At 35.9% G+C, this 25,847-nt stretch overlaps 1 protein-coding gene across 6 annotated transcripts in view; it reads right to left on the reverse strand.

Moving 5' to 3' along the window:
• LOC106060588 (tyrosine-protein phosphatase 1-like) overlaps positions 1-23,419 on the reverse strand; it is a 28,180-nt gene extending 4,761 nt beyond the window's left edge. The window contains exons 1-11 of one of the 6 annotated variants that reach the window (XM_056022166.1): positions 23,212-23,417; positions 10,212-10,283; positions 7,551-9,440; positions 7,015-7,145; positions 6,684-6,842; positions 4,606-4,755; positions 3,970-4,125; positions 3,603-3,683; positions 3,406-3,487; positions 2,598-2,671; positions 1,892-2,029 (exon numbers count right to left, since the gene is read on the reverse strand). In XM_056022166.1, coding sequence (XP_055878141.1) covers positions 1,892-2,029; positions 2,598-2,671; positions 3,406-3,487; positions 3,603-3,683; positions 3,970-4,125; positions 4,606-4,755; positions 6,684-6,842; positions 7,015-7,145; positions 7,551-9,440; positions 10,212-10,254 — 2,904 coding nt within the window. In that variant the 5' untranslated portion in view covers positions 10,255-10,283; positions 23,212-23,417. Of the gene's footprint in view, positions 1-1,891; positions 2,030-2,597; positions 2,672-3,405; positions 3,488-3,602; positions 3,684-3,969; positions 4,126-4,605; positions 4,756-6,683; positions 6,843-7,014; positions 7,146-7,550; positions 9,441-10,187; positions 10,284-10,616; positions 10,716-20,987; positions 21,137-23,145; positions 23,165-23,211 lie in introns of those variants that run through there. The other 5 variants (XM_056022174.1, XM_056022167.1, XM_056022168.1 and 2 more) reach the window with 5 other exon arrangements.
• Between the last annotated feature and the right edge of the window lie 2,428 nt (positions 23,420-25,847).

Below are 25,847 nucleotides of genomic sequence, written 5' to 3' on the forward strand. Positions count from 1 at the left end.
AAAAGATGATAATTAGGTCCTATGCGTGTCCCTAGGGTCAATCTAGTCATGCATGTTAATCAATGACTTAAACTCTGCCAAGTCATTGGTTTTCTTGGCTGTCTTAAACAACCTATTTCATGCTCCAATAGCACATACACTCATGACCTAGCATATGGAACAAGGACTTTATCTTTGTCTTTCTGAGTATTTTATTAGGTTTTGTATTTAAAAATTATTGTTCAGTGTTTTATGTATAATTGCACACAAATAGCAGTTGAAGTCATAGGCCCTATACTTGGTCTAGAATAGGCACTCAGGTAACTAAAATAGAAACACATATAAAAATTATTAGAGCAAAAAAGATATACCCCGGTAAGCCTAGACATTGTCCCATAATGTTACTAAACCCTTGTGGCATTTGGGGCTGAGTGATAAGCTTCTAAGATGCTGAAGTGAAGAACTCAAGTTCAGGTTCTGAAAATATTAGCTCAAGAATTTACTTAAGCCTGAGTTTTGTTTGCTGAGCATCTAAAATCTGCAACTTTTCCTGACACCTTTCTTCCACATCCAAAACAAACAAAACATGATAATAATAATAATAATAATAATCTTTATTATCCGTAAGGAAATTTGTCTTACAATTTGTGCATTACACCAAACAAAAAACATTATAAGAAACCAAAGTGTACATTCACACCAGACTCACTCATAATTTACATGTGACAAAGTTTATACCAGATTGTTCTTATTTAATGATTTGATTGCCAGGGGAACAAAAGAGTGTTTGTGTCTGTTTGTCTTTGCTATCGGTGTCTTGTATCTCTTTTGTGATGGTAAAATCACAAAATCCTGACACAAAGGGTGATTCTTTATTTCAAGGATCTTGTTAGCTTTTTTATAGATGTTTGTCTCAAACAACTGCCCAAATGGGGTTTGTTTTTTGCCAATGATTTTGCCAGCAGCATTTAGGATTCTATTAAGTTTATTTTTATTTTTAATGCTCAGATTGCCATACCAGGCAGTGATATTGAAACTTAAAATATTGCAGATGTGAGCGTGATAAAACATAGCCAAGACCTTTTCGATAACATTAAACGAGGACAGTTTTCTTAGTAGTCGTAATCTTTGCTGCCCTTTTTTGCTGATATAATCAGTATTTGCAGTAAAATTTAGTTTATTGTCTAGGATAGTACCAAGGTATTTAAAGGTTTGCACAATTTCAATAGTATCTCCAGCTACAGAAACAATATCATTTTCCTTCTTGTCCCTACGAAAATCGATTATCATTTCTTTGTTTTTTTTTACATTTAATAATAAAAAATTATCTTTACAGTATTCTTCAATGTGTTCTAATTCTTTGAAATACTCATTTACGTCTGAGCTCTCTGAGAGCAGGGCAAGAAGAGCCGCATCATCAGCGAATTTTGTGAAGGAGCAACAAGAACTATCGGATTGAAAATCATTGGTGTACAAAATGAACCACAATGGCGATGTCACAGCCCCCTGGGGCGCCCCTGTGTTAACTATGCGTTCATTAGATATAACATTGTTTACCCTAACCCTCTGAGCTCTCTGGGTCAAAAATTCATTAGCCCATAGTATTATGTATGGACTAATCTGCAACCTAAAGAGCAATCTTACATAAGTGTTCGGTAAGTCCAGATGTTTGTAGACACAGTTTAAAATATTTAGGATGGCATCGTCTACACCTTTACCCTTTTGGTAAGCAAATTGTAAAGGGTCTAACTTATTACAAAGATCATTCAGAAGAAACATTTTAATATAGTAGCCAGGATATAAGTTATACCAAAGTAAAAAAAAATAATAATACAGTATATAAAGTTGCCTGTTATAAATATTGGCCAACAGATTTCTTCTGTGATGAGAATATGATATGATGCTATGTTACCTGTCCATCTTCTTCTAACTGTGTTAACATGACAATAGCCTTGGAGTTCTGTTGCCAAACCATGGTCCAAAAATCTGTCAATGTTTTATCAATGGGTGCTTGAGTTGCTATATAGTATTGGCATTGATTGTTCGGACCCTGTTCAAATGAAAAATTAATGTGCATAAAAAATGTTGGACCCATAAATATAAAAGTGCCTCTTTATTAATGAAGATGAGCAAAAACTTTATGCATAAAAGTACAATCTCATTTTCTATATACTTCCACATTGCTGTGGTTTAAATTAGGGAATAGGTTGAGCCTGATTCAGCTTGGTTTGCATTAGATCTGAGTTTCTTTGCCTGTCTACTTGCTTCACTATGTGGCTAGCCTCTTTTCAAAACTCCTAGAGTATTGCCAGGAGGACTGGTTAGGTAAAAACTTAAAAGTGACATTTTTGCTACAAAAGATATGAAGTCTTTTATTTCACATCTTTCCTTTCTCTAGGATTTATAAATAAAAAATAAAGAGTAGAATGAAAAAAATAATTAAAAATCTAATCTGTAAATGTAATTAAAAAAATAATGAATAAAAATTATAGCTATATTGTTAATATTGAGTTTTAGAATTTGCAAAATAACAATTTACTTGGAAATCTAAATATTAAATTGCTGACACATTTCAGAAAGCAGTAATGCTGCAGTATACAAGAGTTTCCCCTACTTACTGTAACATAGTTAGCATTGATATAAGTCCCTCCATGTCCACTCTCTTGAAGCAAGTCCACTCTGGTATGTGCATCTTGAAAAAGTGCATAAAACAAGGAATATCATCATTAACTTAAGGAATTAAAATTTTGTGTTTTACTACATACACATCATAATGTAAAAAAAATAAAATACTCCCCAAGTCTAATTAGCCTTAATTTCAAAGTGTATTTTTTTTATTATTTTTAGGGCTTACTTACATTTTGTATGAGACTTTCTTTTTAATAATTAAAATATACAATAAAAAAAAGGAAAGCCCTTCTTTCATATCTTGCAATCTATAGGTCAGATGATGTAAAGGTAATCTGTAAAAATGTTTGTTTTACATTTTTTCGGATGTTCCTTCAGAATTGAAGATAGTTTACTTCCTAGTCCAAATCTCCTACAGGACGACGGGGGATGGGAGCGGGCAGAGTTTGAACCCGGGACCATCGATAAATCCGAACGACAGTCCAGCGCGCAAACCGCACGACCAGGCAGCCATCCAATCTGTTCATAGTGATGTCATGTCATGTGGCCAGCACAACAATATTTAACAGCATGTCCTATCACCCTTAGGGCTGATCCTGAGTTTGGTCCCTTGCTTCTCTCTCTCCCACCCTGAAGGATATTTGGACTAGGATTTCATTCCCAAAACTTATAAAAATGCATGTGGAGCTTTTAAAGCAGGCTTTTGTTTGATTTCTAAGCAATAAAAAAGTTCTCTCTTATATATTATACATAATTAACTTATAGGTCAATTGTATATATCTATTCCAATTAACTTACATGGCAATATATTAGCATATCTATTTTTATCTTCATCACCATTCGGAACAACTGAAAGTCGTGGCATGCTGCATGGAAGCATCTAGGTTAGAGTAAACAAAAAATGATGTAAAACTTCAGACAAATTAACTACAATCATTAGGATCATGTTTAGGGTTTAGCAATATGTAGATGACCAAATTCAAAAGTTGACTTACGCTAAACTCTTCCTCAATTTTTTTTTCATTGCAGCAATAATTGGACAACTGTGTATAGTTTAAGGGGCGACTTGGCTCAAGCTTTAAAGAAAAAAACAAAAAAATTTTTACAAACTGAAACTATGTAAATAAGAAGAAATACAAGATAATAATGGATGATAAGATAATAATCTTAATGGATTGGGCCACATGTTACTAACATGGCTGCCTAGTCGTATTGTAAGATCTCTGGATTGTCATCTCGACAGTCTGGGTTTAAACCTGCCCACACCTATCCCTTGCCAATCTTCAATTCTGAAGAAATATCTAAGAGAGTGCTAAAATTAGGTTTGTGTACATTTACACATAAAATTATGTAAGGACTCACTGAATCTGTGATGTCAAGGCCAGGGTTAAATAAGCCGCTGTTTGGTCTGGACTTGTTGATGGAGGACAGGCGGATAGAATCAGAGCTCCAACTGACTGATCGTCTTAAATTTGGCTTCATACCAAATTGGTCCTTGTGACGACGCCGAACAAAGATCTGAAAAAAATTGAAACATAGTTGCAAATTACATTTAATAGATTATGTATATTAGGTTGACTGATTTATGATACATGTATTCTACAACATACAAATAAATGGAGACACTGTACGGAGCATATAAAGCACTTAGTTTCTGAATCGGGGGTCCCGGGTTCGAATCCTGGTGAAGACTCTGATTTTGAGTTTCAGGATATTTGGATGCCTCTGAGTCCACCCAGCTCTAATGGCTACCTAACATTAGTCAGGGAAAAGTAAAGTGGTTGGTCATTGTGCTGGCCACATGATGACCTCGTCAACCATGGGCCACAGAAACAAATGACCTTTGCATCATCTGCCCCATAGATTGGAAGTTCTAAAAGGGGAACTTTACTTATTTACAGATTTAGGCCTATTGTTAAGCCAATGCAAAGACCAAGTTGAAGACTTCCCAAACACAAGCATTCATTTATATCTTTCATGTCGATGCTACATTTTTACCTGTAGAGTGATAAGACCTGCACAGCAACAGACTCCTACAACTGCTAGTACTATGGCCACAGTCACACCTGGATCATTCAGAAGGTTGGAGTCTTGAGATGCAGATGTCAAAGCTTCATTAGAATCATCTTTGATAATAACTGTTTTTAACTGTGTGGATAAGAATTTAGCAATGTAGACAAATAAGTGTATGCCTGTTTCCTAGTCATTTTCTTTTACTTTAAAAAGTTTGTCTAGTATCTATATTATTATATGAACTAGACAGTTACTTAGTCTCACACACTAAAATTGCTGCGTTTTTTATCAACTTTGACTGAGGGAATACTCATACTGTCCTCTAAATTAAATATTAATGTTCTCATCTATGTTGTTCAGATTTATCAATGGTCCTGGGTTCAAACCCTGCCCCCTCCCATCCCCCATCATCCTGCGGGAGGTTTGAACTATGAAGTAAATTATCTTCAGCTCTGAAGGAACATCCGAAACATGTAAAACATTTTACAAAAAAAACATTCATAAAGTTACATACATGATAAAGTATTATAAGTAAACAGATTCTTAAAATATATAGTATACAATATAGCATATGTTAAGATGAATCATACTTTTAAAGTATATTTACAAGCTATCAAAATTGAAACATGAAAATATGAATAATCTATAATACAAAGTAGACCAATGTTTTTTTCATTGTGTAGGCTATTGTTAATATAGTTTATGGTGTAACAATAATGGATTGTTATTCCTAGGAATAGATGTATTAACATTTTGACTATTGTACTGTAATTATCTTATCTTATATAATACAGACGTTACTTCAAAAAAGAAGTTGATTACGTCCTACACGTCATGCATTCAGTCATGCATATTAACCAATGACTTAAATTCTTCCAAGTCACTGGTTTTCCTGGCTAGCTCAGGTAACCCATTCCATGCTCTAAAAGCACTAGGGAAGAAGGAGTGTTTGTACAAATTTGTCCTAGCATATGGGATGAGGAATGTGCCCTTATCTCTGTGTCTTTCTGAGTATTTTATTAAATTTTGTTTTTGTATTTGAAGATTATGGTTCAGTGTTTTATGTATAATTGCTACTTTACTTTTAAGTCTTCTATCCTGAAGGCTTTCTAAATTTAGTGATTTAACTAAAGGTGTTACTCAAGTCAAATGTGAATATTTGTTTGTTATGAATCTCACTGCTCTATTTTGTGTCTGTTCCAGTTTCTTAATGTTTTCTTGAGTTGAGGGGTCCCAAACTGAGGATGCGTGTTTTATTATTGGCCTAACCAAGGTTAAATAACATTTTAGTTTTATGTTCTTATTTGATTTGTAGAAATTTCTTTTAATAAACCCTAATGCTTTGTTTGATTTTTTGATAGTTCCATCAATATGGGGATTTCATGACAGTTTTTTATTTATTATAAATTGTAAAGAAATGGTATCCAACAAGTTTTATTGCAGAGTATTAGCAATTAAGCAATTTAGAAATAATCTATAAGTAATTGATGTTAAATGGAGCAAAATAATTAAATAAACAAAGACATTATTATGGAAATTGCAAAGATCAAAAAGTGAAAGAAACTGGCCAAATTGTGTAAAAACAAAAATTTAAAATGTAAATAGAACAATTCCTAGAGATAAAAATGTAAATAGAACTATTCCTAGAGATAAAAATTTAATGTATTATTGTTACACAATAAACTGGGACAAATACATATAAGGTGTGACAGAATGGCTGCCTGGTCATGGGGTATGCATCCTGGCTATCATTCAGACTTCTCAATGGTCCTGGGTTCAAACCCTGCTAGCTGCCATCCCTCTTTGTCTAGCAGGAGATTTGGACTAAGAAAAAAACTATTTTCAACTCTCAAGGGACATCTAAAACATGTATAACAGTTTACAAACATTTTTTACAAAAGCAAAAGATTTTACTATTACACTGGCTGAGTTTGAAGTATCAGAAACACCATTTAAAAAAAAAACAAATCTAAAAAATAATTTAAAAACTTGTAAGCTACAGTACAGGAAAGATTAGCCCTATGGACATCTTTTGCTCTAAGAGTTTAATTTTGACCACTCACCCTATTCAAAATTACAAAATTGTAATTCGATCCAATGGCATTCTGTAAAATTCGAGCACAAAGAATGGTCAGTTCATGGTCATAAAGCATTGTCTTATTAAGTAAATACAGGTTGACTTGAAGCTGATGTGAGTCAGACGTGATCTCAAAAAGTTGAATCTGAAAAACATCACAAGTGGTGTGAAAAGGGTTAACTAGTTGATAAGGAAAATGCACTAAATGGAGACCTACACAACAATAGCTGTAAAGTAGAATTTAACTCTTACTGTGCAAAGGGTAATCAGGATAATAAACAATAGCATTCTATTTCTTCAGAGGACTATCTACTTACCTGATCAATGTGTATACTGACAGTGTCATTGCTCATAATGCGATTGATCTCTTTCTTCATTTTGTCTTTGTTACTGCAGAAGAATGTTGAAGTGATGTCCAGTTCCAGTATCAAATAAGTTGCAGGTAACTCTGTAAAAGTATATTTTAAAAAAAAAATTAAGGAGTTTAAAGGAGCTAAATAATAAGCAGAGACCTCAATATGTTTAAGAAGCTTTCGAAACACTTTGTGAATATTGCAAAAGTTACACAATTTGAATTTAACGCATTTGTTGATTTAGATATAGATACAGGAAGATTTTTAATTTCTTGCATATTTTTGTCTTCATTTGTTGTTTTTTTTTCTGTTTCATTTGGATTTGGGGCTAGCCAATTCATTTTGCCTAAGGGTTTCCAAATACCTAAGGCCGACCTTGTTTCTATTCTGACATAAAGCCAACAAAGTAAGCGATATGTGTGCATCAATGGTTGTCATTCAGTAACAGAAAATAATGTAGAATTTTGCAAGCAAAAATAAAGAATTGAAATTTTAGTTACCTTTAGATGTCTGGTCTTGTCCATTAAGGTCTAACCCAGAAGTACAATTTCCAGACTGGACGGTTGTGGACTCAGCAGTATGGCCTTCTGTTGAGATCATTGTTGTGGGTAACTGACTGGTCACTGTGGTTGTGGATGCTGTGGTGGAGGTTGCTTGAGATGGAGTGTTACTGCTGAAGTCACTAAAAGCTGTGGTTTTTGATGAACTTGAAGAGAACTTTTGGAAACTGTCAGGTGTAAATAAATCTGTCAGTGGCTGTGTTGAAAAAGTCTCTGTCAACAAGACTCTTGATGTTGTATAAGTTGTTACTGTTAATGCTGGTGAAACTGATGTAGTTGCCCATGAGGCTGTTGTGGGATAAGTATCTAATATTTTTTCTTCGGAAGTATCCTCAAAACTTATTTCTGCATGCGTAGTTAAATCTGTGGCTGTGGGAGATGTTGGTTTTAAAAGTTTCTCTGTAGTCAAAGGATTTGAACTGCCTTGTTCTTCAAAGGTTGGCTGTGTTGTTGTATCAAGATGTGATGACGTTGTGCTTGGCAAGGAAGTTAGAATGTCAGTAGGCCGCTTGACAGTGCTTGTTGACATCATGACCTCTGAGTTATTAGCAAAGTTGTCATTTGAGAAATTAGAGAAGGGAGAGAAATCGGCTTCTGTTTTATTCATGTCAAGGTGCTCTTTTTTAATTTCAAGCGTAGTTGTTTCCCTTGTAGCCTCAATCAGGGTCTCTTGAGTTGTAGCTTCATCAAACACTGGCAGTGTTGTTTCTATAAAGAGTGCAGTAGATGGGCGGTTTGTAACTGTAGCCAACATGGCTGAAAAATCTGGAGAGCTTTCTTCAACAGGGCTAGTTTTATTATAAGAAAAATCAATGCTCGTGGAACGCCCTAAAGCATCTGATGGTGGTGGAGAGGTAGAGCTATGCCTGGGTTCACTGACGTCTTCGTTTACTGCTTCAAGACGAGACTCGGTCAAAGGGATAAACATACGAGCCTCCGATGTAGTTCTTGTAGTTACTTGATCATGTGTGCTTGGTGCCACAGCTGGGGATGTAGCGTTGCCTAGGAATGTGTTGCTACGAACACTAGTTCTAGTTTCGTCAAAATGTCTTCGTTCATCATGGTCCTGAAAGATGTCACTTCTGCTACCATCATTGGTTACATCGTCCAGATTGTGCTCATTAGAGACTAATTCATGATCTCTGATACCGTCATTTGGCGTAACTAAATCCACTTCTTGTCTACTCTCAGGCATAGCGTCATGAGCTGCCCAGTCCTGCCTATTCGGAAGCGGGCGATTGTTTAGAGCGTAAGATGTAGTCTGTCGATGATCACTAGTAGTAACATGTGTCGGGTGAATAGCCTGCGAGGCAGTGTCATTGTCCTTTTTCTCACCTAGTATGATTTTCTGATCATCATCATCACTTAGGACTAAAGTGCTTTCATTGTATATATTGTCATTGGACAGCACATCGCTCACGTGACTTTGTTCTTCTATGGAAGGGTCACTCTTTTTCACGATCGGCAAAGTATTCTCATTTAGAACATTGCTGGAAGGGACTTCGCTACGTTTTTGTGCTTGCAAGCTTTCGTCTTCGTAAACATTGCGTGTTGAGGATTCTATTCTTCCTTGCAGTGACTCCTCATGCGGTCTTTGTTTCTCTTCGAATGTTTCCCAATGACTACTGTTCTGTTCAACATTGTCTTCCTCTAAATCGTTCTCAAACCATTCCCAGTAATCTGACTTTTCAGTTTCATCGTCTAATCTTTCATCGTGTGTATTAAACTCTGTTGTTGTAACCAGTTCACCAAAGTGATTGTGTCCGGAGCTGTTGTTGGCTCTGTCTAACAATTGGTCAACAGGTTTTCCAGTGGCCATGGCATACAGAACTGGGAGAAACATTTTAACGTAGTTGTATTAATAGGTACACGAAATGAAAAATAGATTTGGTCATTTTAAAATACTAGGATAATTGACAATGTAATCGGCTTATCTGACCATTAAGAGAGAGAGAGAGAGAGAGAGAGAGAGAGAGAGAGACAGATAGAGAGAGAGAGAGAGAGAGAGAGAGAGAGAGAGAAAGAGTTAAATAGAGAAATAAAGACAAACTCAATTAAGGAAAAACTTATATTTGAAACAAACATTTGTAAGCTTTAATCGTCTTATATAATACAGACGTTACTTCAAAAAAGAAGATGATTGTTGTCATAAGGTTGTCTTTGTTTATTTAGACATGTACTAAACTTATAGCCAATTAGAATGGATAATAAAGATTATGATTATTATACGTTATTATTCAACAGTAATTTTGCTTAATTTAACATTTTAAAAAAATATTGAAGACTAAAATGTATTTTTATATTTATTTTTAGAAAGCCTAAAGTTTCTATCACAATATTCGACATGAAAGAAAGGCATGACACTAAAAACTTGTTCAAAAGTTTCTCAATTAGAGTTTTCAACGTAATTCAACCAATATTGAATGCTATAATAATAGTGATTTAGTGAACCAGAGCATTTTATCTTCACGACAGTTTTTGTTTATATCAAGAACGAAATATTAAATTTAGTGTTCTGAAATTGAAACCGACCCCTGTGAGATATTATATAGCAGTTTTTTTTAAATTAGTACTTACCAAATGTCAGTGTCTAGTACTTACCAAATGTCAGTGTCAAGTACTGCCTAGTTGACAGCGCATACATCTCTGTATAACCTGATCAGATTGATTTCACTGTGAAACACAAACATTATGATATAGACAAACACTCCATATTGCTTATTTATGAATAAAAACAAAACATAATACAGAATTAAAAGTTATTTATTAACTAGGGCTCCAGCAAAGCTTTAAGAATATAATGAAGAAGAAAATAAACTTTAAACACAATTTTCTAGTTTGCATTAATATATACACCTAGTTTAAATGAATGTTCATATAAAGCTAGTCCCTACATTCGAGCTTATATTTTTTTTTAAATAAAGTTTTATATATTATTTATTAACTGATTTTTTAAAAATTGATTCATATGTTGTCAGGTATAGAAATAATGGTTCAAATTTTTACCTTGATTTTCAAGATTGGGTGTCAAAGAACTAACGTGTATAACCCACACAGACAGACAGACCGACAGGGTGGGTTGATATAAGCTTTGTAAAAAATAATAACATTGGTTGGTTGATTTTTAAAATAGTTGGATGCATTTTCACTCAATAAAAGCTTTTTTTTTTTTAAGTATTATTTTTTAAATATTTATTTTCTCTCTCTCCTCTCCTCTCACTGTTCTCTGAACGTTTTAAAAGGCGTTCTCTCAGAATGTCGGTCAGCCAGAGTCTAGTGGTCTGTGTAGTGTGTGCTCAATCTGACCGGCCATCTATATTGGTGTTGGTCACAACCAGGATCCGTGGTAACTGACACCACTGGTATCACGGTCATGGCGGAGTGTAAAATGAAACACTTCCAGTGATAAGGTCAGGGTTTTAGACTTGTGATAAATTTTCTTTTATCCATCTCCACTTCAAGGAATGAAATACAATAAATCTGTCTCTGTGTCGGCCCTGTGTCTGTCTCTTTGTCGGTCCTCTGTCCATCTCTGTGTCGGCCCTGTGTCTGTCTCTGTGTCGGTCCTCTGTCCGTCTCTGTGTCGGCCCTGTGTCTATCTCCGTGTCGGTCCTCTCTCCGTCTCTGTGTCGGCCCAGTGGGTCATTTGTTTTGCATTTAGTCACTTTATTTTTCTTTTGTATTTTTAAGATGTAGGTCTACATGTAGACTCTGATGTCTGACAGGCGAGAAAATGTTTTTATCAAAAGAAAATAAAGTCTATCGAGAGTTTGGGATCATGGGCCAATGTTTCACTTTGTCTGTGGCCAAAAAGGGTGTAATGTGCTCGGTTGAACAGCCAAAAGTTGTGTTTTTTTGTTTTTTAAGTTTTTCCTATAAAATGTAAGGTGCCTATAGCAAAAGGATAAATTCAGAAGCATCCTCAATAGGGCCAACCCAACCTAGGTATTTAGCTTCCAACAACTTAGGCGTTAGTGCAATACATCAGAATGTACACACACGCAATGTACACACACGCAATGTACACACACAATATACACACACGCAATGTACACACACAATATAAACACACGCAATGTACACACACAATATACACACACGCAATGTACACACACAATATACACACACGCAATGTACACACACAATATACACACACGCAATGTGCACACACAAATATACACACACGCAATGTACACACACAATATACACACATGCAATTTGCACACACAATATAGGCCCTACACACACGCAATGTAGACACACAATAATTTTAGTAATTTCAAGCTTTCTGAAGCGTTTTCCAAAATAGAACCTCTTTCTGTGCGATCTATCTGAAAGCATTAACCTGTCAAATAAGCCCCTACTAACTCTGAAATACTCGGCACAATTTTCTTAAAAGTTTACGACTGTCGCTGCTACATCACTTTTTATAACCAACCAGGCGTACTTTTGGAGGATGATCCTTATCAAGTTTTCAAGCTTCTTTTCGTACATCTCTGAACCAATTCGCTAATGACAGAAGACACTTCAAGAGCTCTGACATTCTGTCCTTCAAGAAACAGAACTTCTGTATGGAATATTGCTGAAATGTTGTGTGAACATACAGACACAATTCGGAACACGGGTTTTCAAAGAAGCTTTTGATTATTGTGGGACACTTCTCTTGTGAAAGAAAAATTATTTCAAAGCAAGATATAATTTAAATAGTCTCTCAACCAAAGTCTTCAGACCTAACCACCGTTATATGGCGACCAAACATTTAGTAACGATAGCTTTATATTTGGTAGACCTATTTGTACATATGTATTTTAGGACATACATTTTAAGTAATTTCAGTCAGTGTGTCCATTAATTGATATATGTTAATATGATAGGCAAAAGAACCTTTGGCGGCTAAGAATGTACCTATCAAAGATGTATTTAAATGCGAATGAATACTATATACAAGAATTGATTTATAGTATCAGCGAGAAACATGCGGAACGACAACACGTCAAAAGTCGAAAGAAAAAGGGCTAACATCAGTCTCTGAGAAGAAGGCAGGATGCTGCAAAGTAATAGCACTACCCATGTCTTTAACACAGGAGCTAAGCAGCGAACATTGAAATGAGGATCAAGAAAAAACGCCTCCAGGCGGTACTTATCTTATCTTATATAATACAGACGTTACTTCAAAAAAGAAGATGATTACGTCCTACGCGTCATGCATTTAGTCATGCATATTAACCAATGACTTAAATTCTGCCAAGTCACTGGTTTTCCTGGCTAGCTCAGGCAACCCATTCCATGCTCTTATAGCACTAGGGAAGAAGGAGTATTTGTACAAATTTGTCCTAGCATATGGGACGAGGAATGTGCCTTTATCTTTGTGTCTTTCAGAGTATTTTATTAAATTTTGTTTTTGTATTTGAAGATTATGGTTCAGTGTTTTATGTATGATTGCTACTTTACTTTTGAGCCTTCTGTCCTGAAGGCTTTCTAAATTTAGTGATTTTACTAAAGGTGTTACTCTAGTCAAATGTGAATATTCGTTTGTTATGAATCGCACTGCTCTATTTTGTGTCTGTTCTAGTTTCTTAATGTTTTCTTGAGTTGAGGGGTCCCAAACAGAGGATGCATATTCTATTATTGGCCTAACCAAGGTTAAATAACATTTTAGTTTTATGTTCTTATTTGATTTATAGAAATTTCTTTTAATAAATCCTAATGCTTTGTTTGATTTTTTTGTAGTTTCATCAATATGTGGATTCCATGACAGTTTTTCATTTATTATAACACCTAGGTATTTTGCGTTTTTAGTCTGTGTTACTGGTTTGCCATGAATAAGATAAGTGGAATTAATTTGTTTTAGTTTTTTTGTTACTCTTAACAACTGACATTTTTCTGGGTGGAAAGACATGCTCCAATTTGATTCCCATTTCTGTAATTCATCTAATTCTCTTTGTAAAATATCTGTGTCTTGTGTTGTTTTTATTGTTCTATATATTATGCAATCGTCTGCAAATAATCTGACTTTTGTTCCTGAACTAATGCAATTTGGTAAATCATTTATGTAAATTAAAAATAGTAGTGGACCCAAGACTGTTCCTTGAGGTACACCTGAGTTTACTGTTATCGGTGTTGATTTAGAGCCATTTATTATTACAGTTTGTTCTCTCCCTATCAAAAAGTCTTTAATCCACTGATGCAGTGGACCATTAATGCCGAAATATTTTAATTTTTTAAGCAAACTATGGTGGTGAACTTTGTCAAAAGCCTTAGAAAAATCTAGTAAGATAGCATCTATTTGTTCACTATTATCTAAACCTTTTGAAAAATCATCAATTAGTCCTATTAGTTGTGTTTCACATGATCTATATTTCCTAAAGCCATGTTGGTATGGTGTGAGGACATTATGTTTGTCTAAGTGGTTTATGATGTTGCTACATATTATGTGTTCTAGGATTTTACATGTGATGCTGGTAAGTGATACTGGTCTGTAGTTTCCTGGGTCAGATTTTTCTCCTTTTTTAAATAGGGGGGTGACATTAGCTTCTTTCCAGTCCTTTGGTACTCTGCCCTGGTTAAGTGAAGCCTGAAAGAGTATTTTGAACACTGGGGCTAGCTCATTACTTAGTTCTTTGAGTAATCTAGCTGGAATACCATCAGGTCCAGAAGCTTTATTTGGTTTGGTGTTGGCTAATAGTTTTTGAATTCCATTTTCTTGTACTACTATATTTTCTATGTTGTCTATTTGGTTCAAATTCAGTAATATGTCTTTGTCTCCTGGGGCTGAGAATGCTGATGCAAAGTATTTGTTTAGAATGTTTGCTTTAGTTTCATTATCATTATGTATTATGTTATGTTCATCTTTTAATGGCGCTACGCCTGTTGTTTCCATTTTCTTAGACTTAATGTATGACCATAGGTTTTTGTTGTTGTCTTTAGATATTACATTGTTTATGTATTCACTCTGCAGCTGTCTGCTTACTTTTTGGGTTAAGTGTTTAATTTTTATATACTTTTTGTAAACTCTTTCTGCATTAGTTTCTTTAAATTTTCTATATAGGTTTTCCTTCTGTTTACAAAGCTTCTTTAGTCTATTATTAAACCAGCATTTATTTATTTTGTTTGATGTGTATTTAGTTGGTATTTGATTTTCTATAATGCTTTTAAGATGGTTTTTAATGAAATTCCAGAGGTCGTCAACTGGTTGGTTAATGTCTTTTTCTAATAAGAATGTTTGTTGAAAGTTTAATGCAGCTTGGTGTAGTTGTGTTAGGTTACATTTATTCCAGAGTAAGATTTTTCTTTTGGGTTTTGTATTGGCTACTGCTTTTATCTGACTGTGTATTTTTATGATCTCATGGTCTGATAGACCAGGGATAATATCATAATCAACTACTAATCCAGGTCTGTTGGTTAAGAAGAGATCTAATGTGTTGTTTAATCTAGTTGGCTTTTTAATGATTTGATCTAAACTTAGGTTGTGTAAAGTTTCTATGAAAAGCTCATTTATGTCCTTAAGGTTTTGGTGTTTATCTATGGTTAGTGTTTTCCAATTTATATCAGGTAGGTTGAAATCACCCATAATCCAAAAAACTGCATTTTTATTTGTCTCTTTAAGTGTCGTAATCTGATTACATAGTTCCTGCATGTATTCTAAACTAGAATTTGGTGGTCTGTAAATGCTGCCTATTATTAGGGATGTTGAGGTGGTATTAATTTTACAAAATGTTGATTCTATATTTTTTGAGTTAGGTAAGGTAATTTCTTCTGCTATAAGAGTGTTTTTTATTGCTATTGTTTTTTACTTTTAAGTTATTAGTCAAAAGATTAAGAAAAATTTCAAAATAAAAGCGTGACGTTGATCGATTTTTTGTGTTTGAAAGAGGGACGTTGGACGTCCAGCCGGGACATTTTATGAAAAATGTGACAAACGGTCCAAAGCGGGACTGTCACGCATAATTCGGGACTTCTGTTTACATATTTGAACATTTGCAAAAGACTTTAAGACAGAAAACATTGAATCAGGTAGTCTGTCGGCTTTATGTTGCTATCTTCTTACGGATCGATATGTTTTAAAAAGCGCTTGGCGTCCGAACCGGGGGATCATAAGTTCGAATCTCAGCAAAGACTGGGTTTCTGAATCTCGGCAAAAACTGGGTTTCTGAATTTAGGCAAAGACTGGGTTTCTGAATCTCGGCAAATACTGGATTTCTGAATGTCGGCAAAGACTGGGTTTCTGAATCTCGGTAAAGACTGGGTTTCTGAATCTCGGCAAAGACTGGGTTTCTGAATCTCGGCAAAGACTGGGTTTCTGAATCTCGGCCAAGACTGGATTTATGAATCTCGGCAAAGACTGAGTTTCTGAATCTCTGAATTTTCAGAACGCCCGTGAGTCCACCCAACTCTAATGGGTACGTGACACAGTGCTGGCCACATGACACCCTCGTTAACCTTTAAACAAGAAACAGCTGAGCTTTACATTATCTGCTCTATTGATCGTAAAGTCTGGAATGAAAACTTTACTTTCAAAAAGTATATTAGGGGATTGTTGAAATGCGGCTCGTTTATTGGAAGGAGAGGCTGGAACAAATCAACGGGCGTAACCGGTTTGTAATGCTAGTAGATCTCTTCTACATGAACGTCTACTGTCAAGACACCAGTATTACGCTACAAATCTACGATATGAATGTCTACTGTCAAGACACCAGTATTACGCTACAAATCTACTATACGAATGTCTACTGTCAAGACACCAGTATTACACTACAAATCTACGATACGAATGTCTACTGTCAAGACACCAGTATTACACTACAAATCTACGATACGAATGTCTACTGTCAAGACACCAGGGCCAATGGGATCTATATCTCGGTCATGGGCCAATGGGATCTATATCTCGGTCATGGGCCAATGGGATCTATATCTCGGTCATGGGCCAATGTGATCTAGATCTCGGTCATGGGCGTAGCCAGGGGGGGGGGGTTTGAACCAGAAATGAAATCCCCCCCTGGGGAGGGGATCGGAATTTAGTGAATGATTTTTTGCTTTGATTTTGTTTATTTTAGGTGAGATTTTAATACTAAACCATCACTTGCCCCAGCACAACCAATGGGGTTTTGAGTTTAAAACCCCCTACCAAGAGGGGTTCGAGTTTAAAAACCCCTACCAGGGGTTTTGAGTTTTTGCACTTAACTCCCCCACTTCTATAAAACAAAACAAAAAAAATGCAAACGAAAATCCCCTAATTCCAAGAGCACAGTTAAGGGAGATTTTGATTTTAAACCCCCCTGCAAAATTTACGATAAACCCCCTCTTCAATTTAAAAAAAAAGCTAATTACGCACTCAAAATGTTATGAGCGTAGCTAAATGGGTTTTGACTTAGTTTTGAGTTTAAACCCCACTTCAGCGGGGTTTGAAGGTAAAAAATACCTCTTCAATATAAATAAATAATAAAAACAAAAGCAAATTATACACTCAAAATGTTATGAATGTAGTCAAAGGGGTTTTGAGTTTAAACTCCCCTCCAGTGGAGTTTGAAGCTAAAAAGTACCTCTTCAATATAAATAAAAGCAAATTACTCACTCTAAAATATATAAGCGTAGCCAAAGGGGTTTTGAGTTTAAACCTCCCGCCAGGGGGGTTTGAGGATAAAAAATACATCATCAATTGAAGAAAAAAAGCAAAGTACGCACTCAAAATGCTATGAGGATGCCAAAAGGGGTTTTGAGTTTAAGCTCCCATTCAGATTTATTTGATGCTAAAAAATACATCTTCAATACAAAAAAAAAAGCAAATTACGCACTAACATTATTTGAGCGTAGCCAATCCAATCGGGGGTTTTGAGTTTAAACCCCTCTTCTACAGATGGTGTTTTTTTTTTAAGTTTAAAACCCCTCCAGATGGTTTTGAGTTTAAGATCCCCCTTACAGAGCATTTTGAGGTGGAAAACCTCAAACAGATGATTTTGACGATAAAACTTCTCTTTTCGATATAAAATCTAAAGCAAACTACAGTCACTTAATGCCAAGAGCGTATTCAAGAGAGGTTACACATTTTTACCAGTGGCGGGGCTCCATTAATAAACTGCAGTGAATAGTCATCTGCCGAAATTGAAAAACACTAAATGTGGCTCAACAAAGATGGCTAAGACAGATTTTAGGAGTCAGTTATAGAGATCGGGTTTAAATCAAGGAAATCATATGCCGAACTGGGAGACACCCCTTTAGTAAGATTGTGAGAGAGCGACGCATGAGGTTTGCGGGACATGTTCTCCGACAAAATGAATTACGCATAAGAAGAGTTGCAATGATATCCTAGTACAACTTGACGCCACTCATTCATTGAGGTCCTCATGGCAGGTGGGAAGAGGCTTTAGACATTACCAGTGACAGATTTTTATGGAAACAGCTTGACGTCAAATGCTCCGAACGGCGTAGGAGGGTCTAAGTCAGTAAGAATAACACATTAGGTTTTTGAAATAAAACTTTTTAATAGCAGGAAAATGCACTGTAGATACCTCAGAATATGCATTTTGTTGGTTTTCAATACCAGAAATAGTGCTTGGCGGCGGGGCTTCGCCCCGCGCTGGAGCTCCTAGCGCTCCCCCAGACCCCATTGCTAGTAATGGCAGGCAACTTTATGAAAACAGCTTGACGTCAAATGCGTCAAACGGCGCGGAAGGGTCTAAGTCAGTAAGAATAGCACATTAGGTTTTTGAAATATAACTTTTTAATAACAGGAAAATGCACTGTAGATACCTCAGAATATGCATTTTGTTGGCTTTCAATATCAATAGTGCTTGGCGGCGGGGCTTCGCCCCGCGATGGGGGAGCTCCTAGCGCTCACCCAGACCCCCTTGCTAATATTGGCGGGGAATCTACAATTTTTCCACTAACTCATGGAAGAACCTATTCTAGGGCACAATAAACGTCTTCCGAAAGAATGAATGGTCAGAATGCAATAAAGATTATGTACACACACACACACACATAAATACATATAAAAAAAAATTCGCGGGGGGGGGGGATGGGGGTGGGGGGAGGGGAGAGAAAAAAATCCCCCCCCCCCCGAAAAAAATTCCTGGCTACGCCCATGGTCATGGGCCAATGTGATCTAGATCTCGGTCATGGGCCAATGTGATCTAGATCTCGGTCATGGGCCAATGTGATCTAGATCTCTTTGACGATGCCAACGTTGATTTGACTTAAATTGTTGTTGTTTTTTTTTTTTTGTATTTATAAACTTTAATTTGTGTTGTGTAAAAAGGAGCAGGCATTCTCCTAGAATTCAATACCAAATAAAACATTTTCTGATAATAAAGAAAAAGTTAGTGAAGTTAAATCTTAACAGGATAGTAAAATACAAATAAGTAAAACGAATAATACTATCGGAAGGAGAAAAATAATTACGGAGAGAAAGAGTTAAAACATGCATACTAGATAGATATGAATAAAAACAGAAGGAAAATAAGAATAAATGTACAAGTTCTTTTAATGTTTAATTACTCGACCATTAATAAGGCTTATTATATTTTCATTGTAGTCTAAAAAGATGGTAGGAGCCTCCCCAACAATACTACTCAAGGCCTCGGCTTGCTTAAATCCGGCACTGTGACCTAGATTTGTCTTGTAGGTTTCTCACGAGGTTCAAGCTGGAGTCTAAGGTTTATCATAATCTAGATCTAAATATACCAGAGATGTCCAGGTCTGGCTGTAGTTTCTCGCGCATGGCACTCGGCAAGTCAAGTTGTTGCTTCCGTTTTTTTCCCCTGACCTTTGACTTTCGATTCAACTGTTAACTCGACGCAGCAAGAACCAGCCAATGGTTGTGTTCTCAGTACACAGTGGCTATCTTTGTTTATTGACATGTCCAGTGATGGGCATTTGTATATGTCCAGGTCAAACAACTGTTTTGACTCCGGACTTCTGATGGTTAAAACACCTGCAGGAGCAGCACAGTAACAAGCTAGCATGTCCTGACTTGAACAGTAGATCTAGACTTAGCACTGTAATTAACACTTAATTTAGCTGTACGTTCAGCATTATACGGCCTCTACTTAGCAGTAGCACTATAGTTAGCATTTTACTGAATATTTCGAATTATGTAATGATTTTACCATCACAAAAGAGATACAAGACACCGATAGCAAAGACAAACAGACACAAGCACTCTTTTGTTCCCCTGGCAATCAAATCATTAAATAAGAACAATCTGATAGAAACTTTGTCACATGTAAATTATGAGTGAGTCTGGTGTGAATGTACACTTTGGTTTCTTATAGTTATAATGTTTTTTGTTTGGTGTAATGCACAAATTGTAAGACAAATTTCCATATGGACAATAAAGATTATTATTATTATTAATAATAATAATACACTGAGCACTATTCTTAACAGTAAATTTAACACGAATACACTTAGAGCTGTACTTAGAACTTATAAGCCTTCTTATAACGAACTCTTAGTGATGCAGTAGTTTTAAAACATATTTGATCTATTAATATTAAACCATTTACATTTATCGTTGGCAAATATTAGAAGCGAAATGTTCAGCTTATATTAATGGGAATAATTTCTTTCTAACTCAAAGGAAATGTATGCAATTAGTAAATTACGTGGTGGCTGAGTGGTAGAGCGCTGGACTTCCGAAACGATGTGTCTTGAGTTCGAAACCCTGTCATCTGATTCTGGATTTTAACGATGCCCATGAGTCCAGCTGACCGAGACCAATCGTGATGTTAGACCTGGGGCGTGCTAACGAGCTATTGGTCTAAACTGCCCTCAGGTTGCGACGTCACAGGTCAGTGTTGAGGCCTTCTCTAACGTTTGATCTGGAGCTAACTCGGTTGGTTGTTGGGCTGGCCACATGACACCCTCGTTGAGCGTCGACCATAGACACAGATGACCTTACTATCATCTGCCCCATAGATTTCAAGGTCTGGAAGGGTTAACCTTAGTAGGCTACTAATGCAAGTGGAAATAAAAGTATAGTTCAGAGACATTACCCTTATTGCAACGCGATCAGATTTGGGCCATGTGAATGTTTTGATTTGATGTTCATTTTTACGAAAAGCAAAAATCAAGTTTCAAAATGGAATGTTGATATGAAATCAAAATTCATTGCTCGAGCACGTCGCATATTTGATAGTGAAACCGTAACCACTGACACGGCACGTTTGATTTAAAAACAACTAGAAACGGACGACAGACATTGTGAGACTGATCTAGATGTAAGTGACACTGAAGTTACTATTACTATTGATCATTACAACCAGTCTGCAAATGTTACTACACTTAGCACTATAACTACACTTAGCACTATAACTATACCTAGCACTACACGTGGCACTATACCTAGCACTATTAGCAATATACTTCGCACTATACCTAACACTGCACAGTTAAAACTGCTCACAGATCTTACACACTCCAACTGAAGAAATGACTGACAAAAAACCATTTTCATTCCTCGACTTTTCTTAACTAAGGGGAAATAATTAGAAACCAAAAGTTTCCTTTTTTATATTCTCCTCTAGAGTCTAGAGTCTAGCGATAAACTTAGATATGTATAAATATATAAAGTGGACTAACGGAAAGATTGAGACATTAATTCGTGGAAAATGGGGGACCACACGAGCACCACTTAGCACGACTTGAAGTACCACCAGTGGTAAGTGTACCACAATTTGAAAAGTACCAACTTATTCAGGAAATGTACATACATCCACTATATTGAAGAACAAAGATTATAACAACGAAAGAAGGCAGGTCTGCGAAGAGCTCTTAGGTCCTGTATCAGGCTGTTTAACTTTGTGTTCTTGTGCCAAACTGCAAGGCAAGATAGTAATCTTCTTTCTGATGTGCATGTAGCTTGGGGAAAGTTTTGGAATGGAACTTTAGCAACAATTAAAATCATAGTGTTGATCTTTGAAGTGTTAAAAGTCCAGGGAGGCTTCTGATCTCAAGTGGCCGGTGGTTAATTTCTTTAAGGCTGCTTTTGTCTCGTTTTCAAGACGCTCATTCTTATAGCGGTTCTACGATTGTTTTAGAATCCGTTAGACATGAAGGATGTCAATGAAACTCTTGAAATGAAGAATTGTGAGCAGTTAGACCATGAGACATTGAGACACATTTAAGTCAAACAAAAAGACTATGAGACATTGAGACAATTTAAGTCAAACAAAAAGAGTATGAGACATCGAGACACATTTAAGTCAAACAAAAAGACTATGAGACATTGAGACAATTTAAGTCAAACAAAAAGAGTATGAGACATCGAGACACATTTAAGTCAAACAAAAAGACTATGAGACATTGAGACAATTTAAGTCAAACAAAAAGAGTATGAGACATCGAGACACATTTAAGTCAAACAAAAAGACTATGAGACATTGAGACACATTTAAGTCAAACAAAAAGACTATGAGACATTAAAGTCAAACAAAACAGCAGGCATTTTATGGAAGAGTGCTAATACATTGGCCTGTATATAGATCGTAGATCTATAAATGTTAACAAACATTTTCACAATTACTGTACTTCAGAATACACAAAGTTCTAGTCTAGGGCCCTGGCCTCAACAACGCGAAGAATTGAATCGTTTTGTTTTGAGGCTAACATTTACAAACCTGGCCAATAAATGAAACCGGAAGAAATCACAGTCACATTAGAACAATATTGTTGTTATTATTATTATTATTATTATTATTGCTATTATTTGAAAAAAATTGTACAAAAAATATAAAACAAGCCTCATTTTACTTTGCGCAGACTTTGCAGAAACTACAAATTTTACTGTACAGAAATAGATGATGTATCAACCCTAGCCAAATATTACTCAAAGGCCAGCGTTTCCTGTCCTATTTGTAAACTGAATATATTTTGTTTCTAAGTAACTATTGAATACCATTTTTGATTGTTTTAAATTTCGTACGAAAGTTTTGTGAAACCCTTTTTTGTAAGTTATAAACATAGAGATAATATATATTTTTTGAAAAGAAAGAGAGAGAGAGAGAGAGAGAGAGAGAGAGAGAGAGAGAGAGAGAGAGGATGTTTTAATCTTTGCACTACTTTGTTATCTTATTATTTGGTATGTTATCGTAACCAAAAACATATTTTGATAAATGACTTGATCAAAACGAGGTCACCTATGTGTCCTACTGTCTACCTGATGGAGTGATAAAATTATCCTAGCAATGTGTCACTGTGCAGACCTAAATAAAATGTCAACACTAACAGATGTACAATCTATATAACGAATAACATTTAATAGAGAAAATATTATTAGTGGGTCTATAAATAACATGTATTGATCTAATATTATATGTTGTTTTGATAATGCGAATCCAGAATAAAAACTACATAGGACTAAGATGCATATAAGATACTGTTATGTGCTAATATTCCCGCTTGTTAAAACAACTGCTTTCAAAATCACTACGTAAACTTATTTCTAAAATAAATAATATATTTCAGAAACAATGGTAAAATTATTTATATATATATATATATATATATATATATATATATATATATATATATAAACCATTAGGGATACGTTCCAGAGAAAAGTCGATGTCACTGTGTGTCAAGACTGAAAGAATGTACTTACAGCTATCTAATTGTTAAGATCAAGACCAGTTAATCCAAAGCACATAGAAACCACTGTCACGTGTGTACTAAGTGAAGGTCCGAGATGTCCTGTGGTACACCCACTCTCCCCTCCGCTAATGACCCCCCTGCCACAACAACCCTTCTCCAATGTTTTGTTGATTTAACAAAGTCTCTCGCGCCAAGTTGACAAACAAGTGACAGACGCAAGAGAGGATAACTCACGTCGGCGCGAAATAACAGACGCGAAACACGACCGGATGAGATACCAAGAAATTTTGAAACGGGACTTATATAGAAGTGACCAGAGCAGATAATTTGAACAGTTGGTATTCGTATTTAAAATTTAAAAAAAGCAGGGCCGGATTTAAGGGAGGGCAGGGGCGCTAGTAGTTGTAACAAGAGAAAGTGATTAGAAATGTACAAGTATTTCTTTCTTTCTTTTAAACAGCATGCTTTTAAATATAAGTAGATATATATATATATAGATATAAGTAGATTTATTCATAAGTGGATCTTTTATAAAGCTTTCCAAAGAATGTAGGGGCTTCCACAAAATTCTTGCCCCTGGCCTCTACATACTTAAATCAGGCCCTGTTAAACAAGATAGCATAGAGACAATTGATACCAATATCAAATCTAAAGACTCAATCTATTATTTATAAATCTAGAGCAATGAGGTGTCTTTAAAAAAGGTGTTATTTTTGTTACTTTGTAATGACGCCTTTGATAACAACCTCACGAACAATGATCTTGTAAGGTCACACGCCCAGCAGACGAGTTTCACTAACTCACATCAACATCCCATTACGTCTGTCACCAGCAGTGCCCGAGGCAACGGTCGTGTTGGAACAGGGGAGACCTTAGCAAATTTAGGTGTCGGAACAGGCGTTGTTAAGAACATTGAAGATGGTAGATAATAAATAAGACAAAAATGGAATGGAATAGACGTCCAGGGGCGTAGCTAGGAATTTTCCATCGTTTGGGGGCCCGGGGGCTTGACCTCTTTGGGGGCCCCTACATTTTGCGTAACATTTAATTTTTAACGTAAAAAAAAACACTCATATGATTTTCACTTTCTCCCCCTCCTCCCCCCCCCACCTTAGCTACGCCACTGTAGACGTCCATGCAACCAGTAAAATGAAAGTTTCAAAAAAAATAAATAAATAAAAGACTGTAGTTTATTGTAACCCTAGTATAAATTTAGAAAAGAAAGCGACAAAGCGAGTATTTGATTATAAGCCCCATAAAGTATTTTATGGACTGCATTTGTTATGATGTCCAGGAAATAATTCGGGTTCTTCAATGATGCGTGGCTTCTACTAGGACTTCTAGTCAGATAAATGGCTCCTACTAACTTTATAATCTTTACATTTACTTTACATTTGCGAAAAGATCAAATTAAAAAAAAATCATTTCAAGCAGAAGTCATAACTTAGTAGCTGTGCCAGGAGATTGCATAAAAATGGTCAAACAAATGCATTGTCAGAACAATGAATATAATTATAAAAACGAATACAGAAACTTCTAGTTGAGGATTATAATCAATCATTGGCCTCCTTCAGTCGTGAAACGTGAGGATTATAAAGTGACAAATAAATTCATAAAAAGGTTTGTCTTCGAGCGTTTCACTTACTGGAACCAGCTCTGTTTAGAAACAAACTAGTCAGTGTTTTGAACGAACCTTAAACGTTGTATTTGGTAGGGGGGGGGGGCGGTATGTAGAAAAGATAGGCGTTGGAACGAAGCATGTAATACAAGTGATAAAGTCTAGAAGGTACAAGTCTCGTGTCAGCCAGTCAAGTGACCAACTAGACATTGCTCTCATTTGGGTTTGCGTAACAAATAAACTGAAGTGGTTGGGGCGGGACGCCGAAGTTTATTCTTGGCCTCGATACGCTGTAGACTACAACAGAGCTGAAAGAGGGGAGAGGAGGGGCGAGAGAAAGAGGTTGAAAATAGTCACACAAAACTATAAAGAGGTTGAAAATAGTCACACAAAACTATAAAGAGGTTGAAAATAGTCACACAAAACTATAAAGAGGTTGAAAATAGTCACACAAAACTATAAAGAGGTTGAAAATAGTCACACAAAACTATAAAGAGGTTGAAAATAGTCACACAAAACTATAAAGAGGTTGAAAATAGTCACACAAAACTATAAAGAGGTTGAAAATAGTCACACAAAACTATAAAGAGGTTGAAAATAGTCACACAAAACTAGAAAGAGGTTGAAAATGAAAGCACAAAAAAAAATAATAAAAAAAAAATGAAGATCGTAAACAGAGACGGTTTTTATCTGTTCAACCTAACTTGCCATCATCTGAGCCCTGAACTGAAGGTGAAGTTTGCAAAGTAGTCTCCATTGGCCAACTAAATATTTTTAGAACGCATTCGTTGAAGAGACTACATTCTAAGGACAGACATTCTACTTGACCTTTGTTCCCTTAGGCTGCCCTGTTTGTCACACACGAAATAAACTGAACACTAACCGTTTCTCTGGACTTGATGCAGGGTGTCTTCTCGATGCAGGGTGTCTTCTCGATGCAGGGTGTCTTCTCGATGCAGGGTGTCTTCTCGATGCAGGGTGTCTTCTCGATGCAGGGTGTCTTCTCGATGCAGGGTGTCTTCTCGATG

Source organism: Biomphalaria glabrata, chromosome 1, assembly GCF_947242115.1.
Source record: "Biomphalaria glabrata chromosome 1, xgBioGlab47.1, whole genome shotgun sequence".
In the NCBI taxonomy this organism is placed as follows: domain Eukaryota; kingdom Metazoa; phylum Mollusca; class Gastropoda; family Planorbidae; genus Biomphalaria; species Biomphalaria glabrata.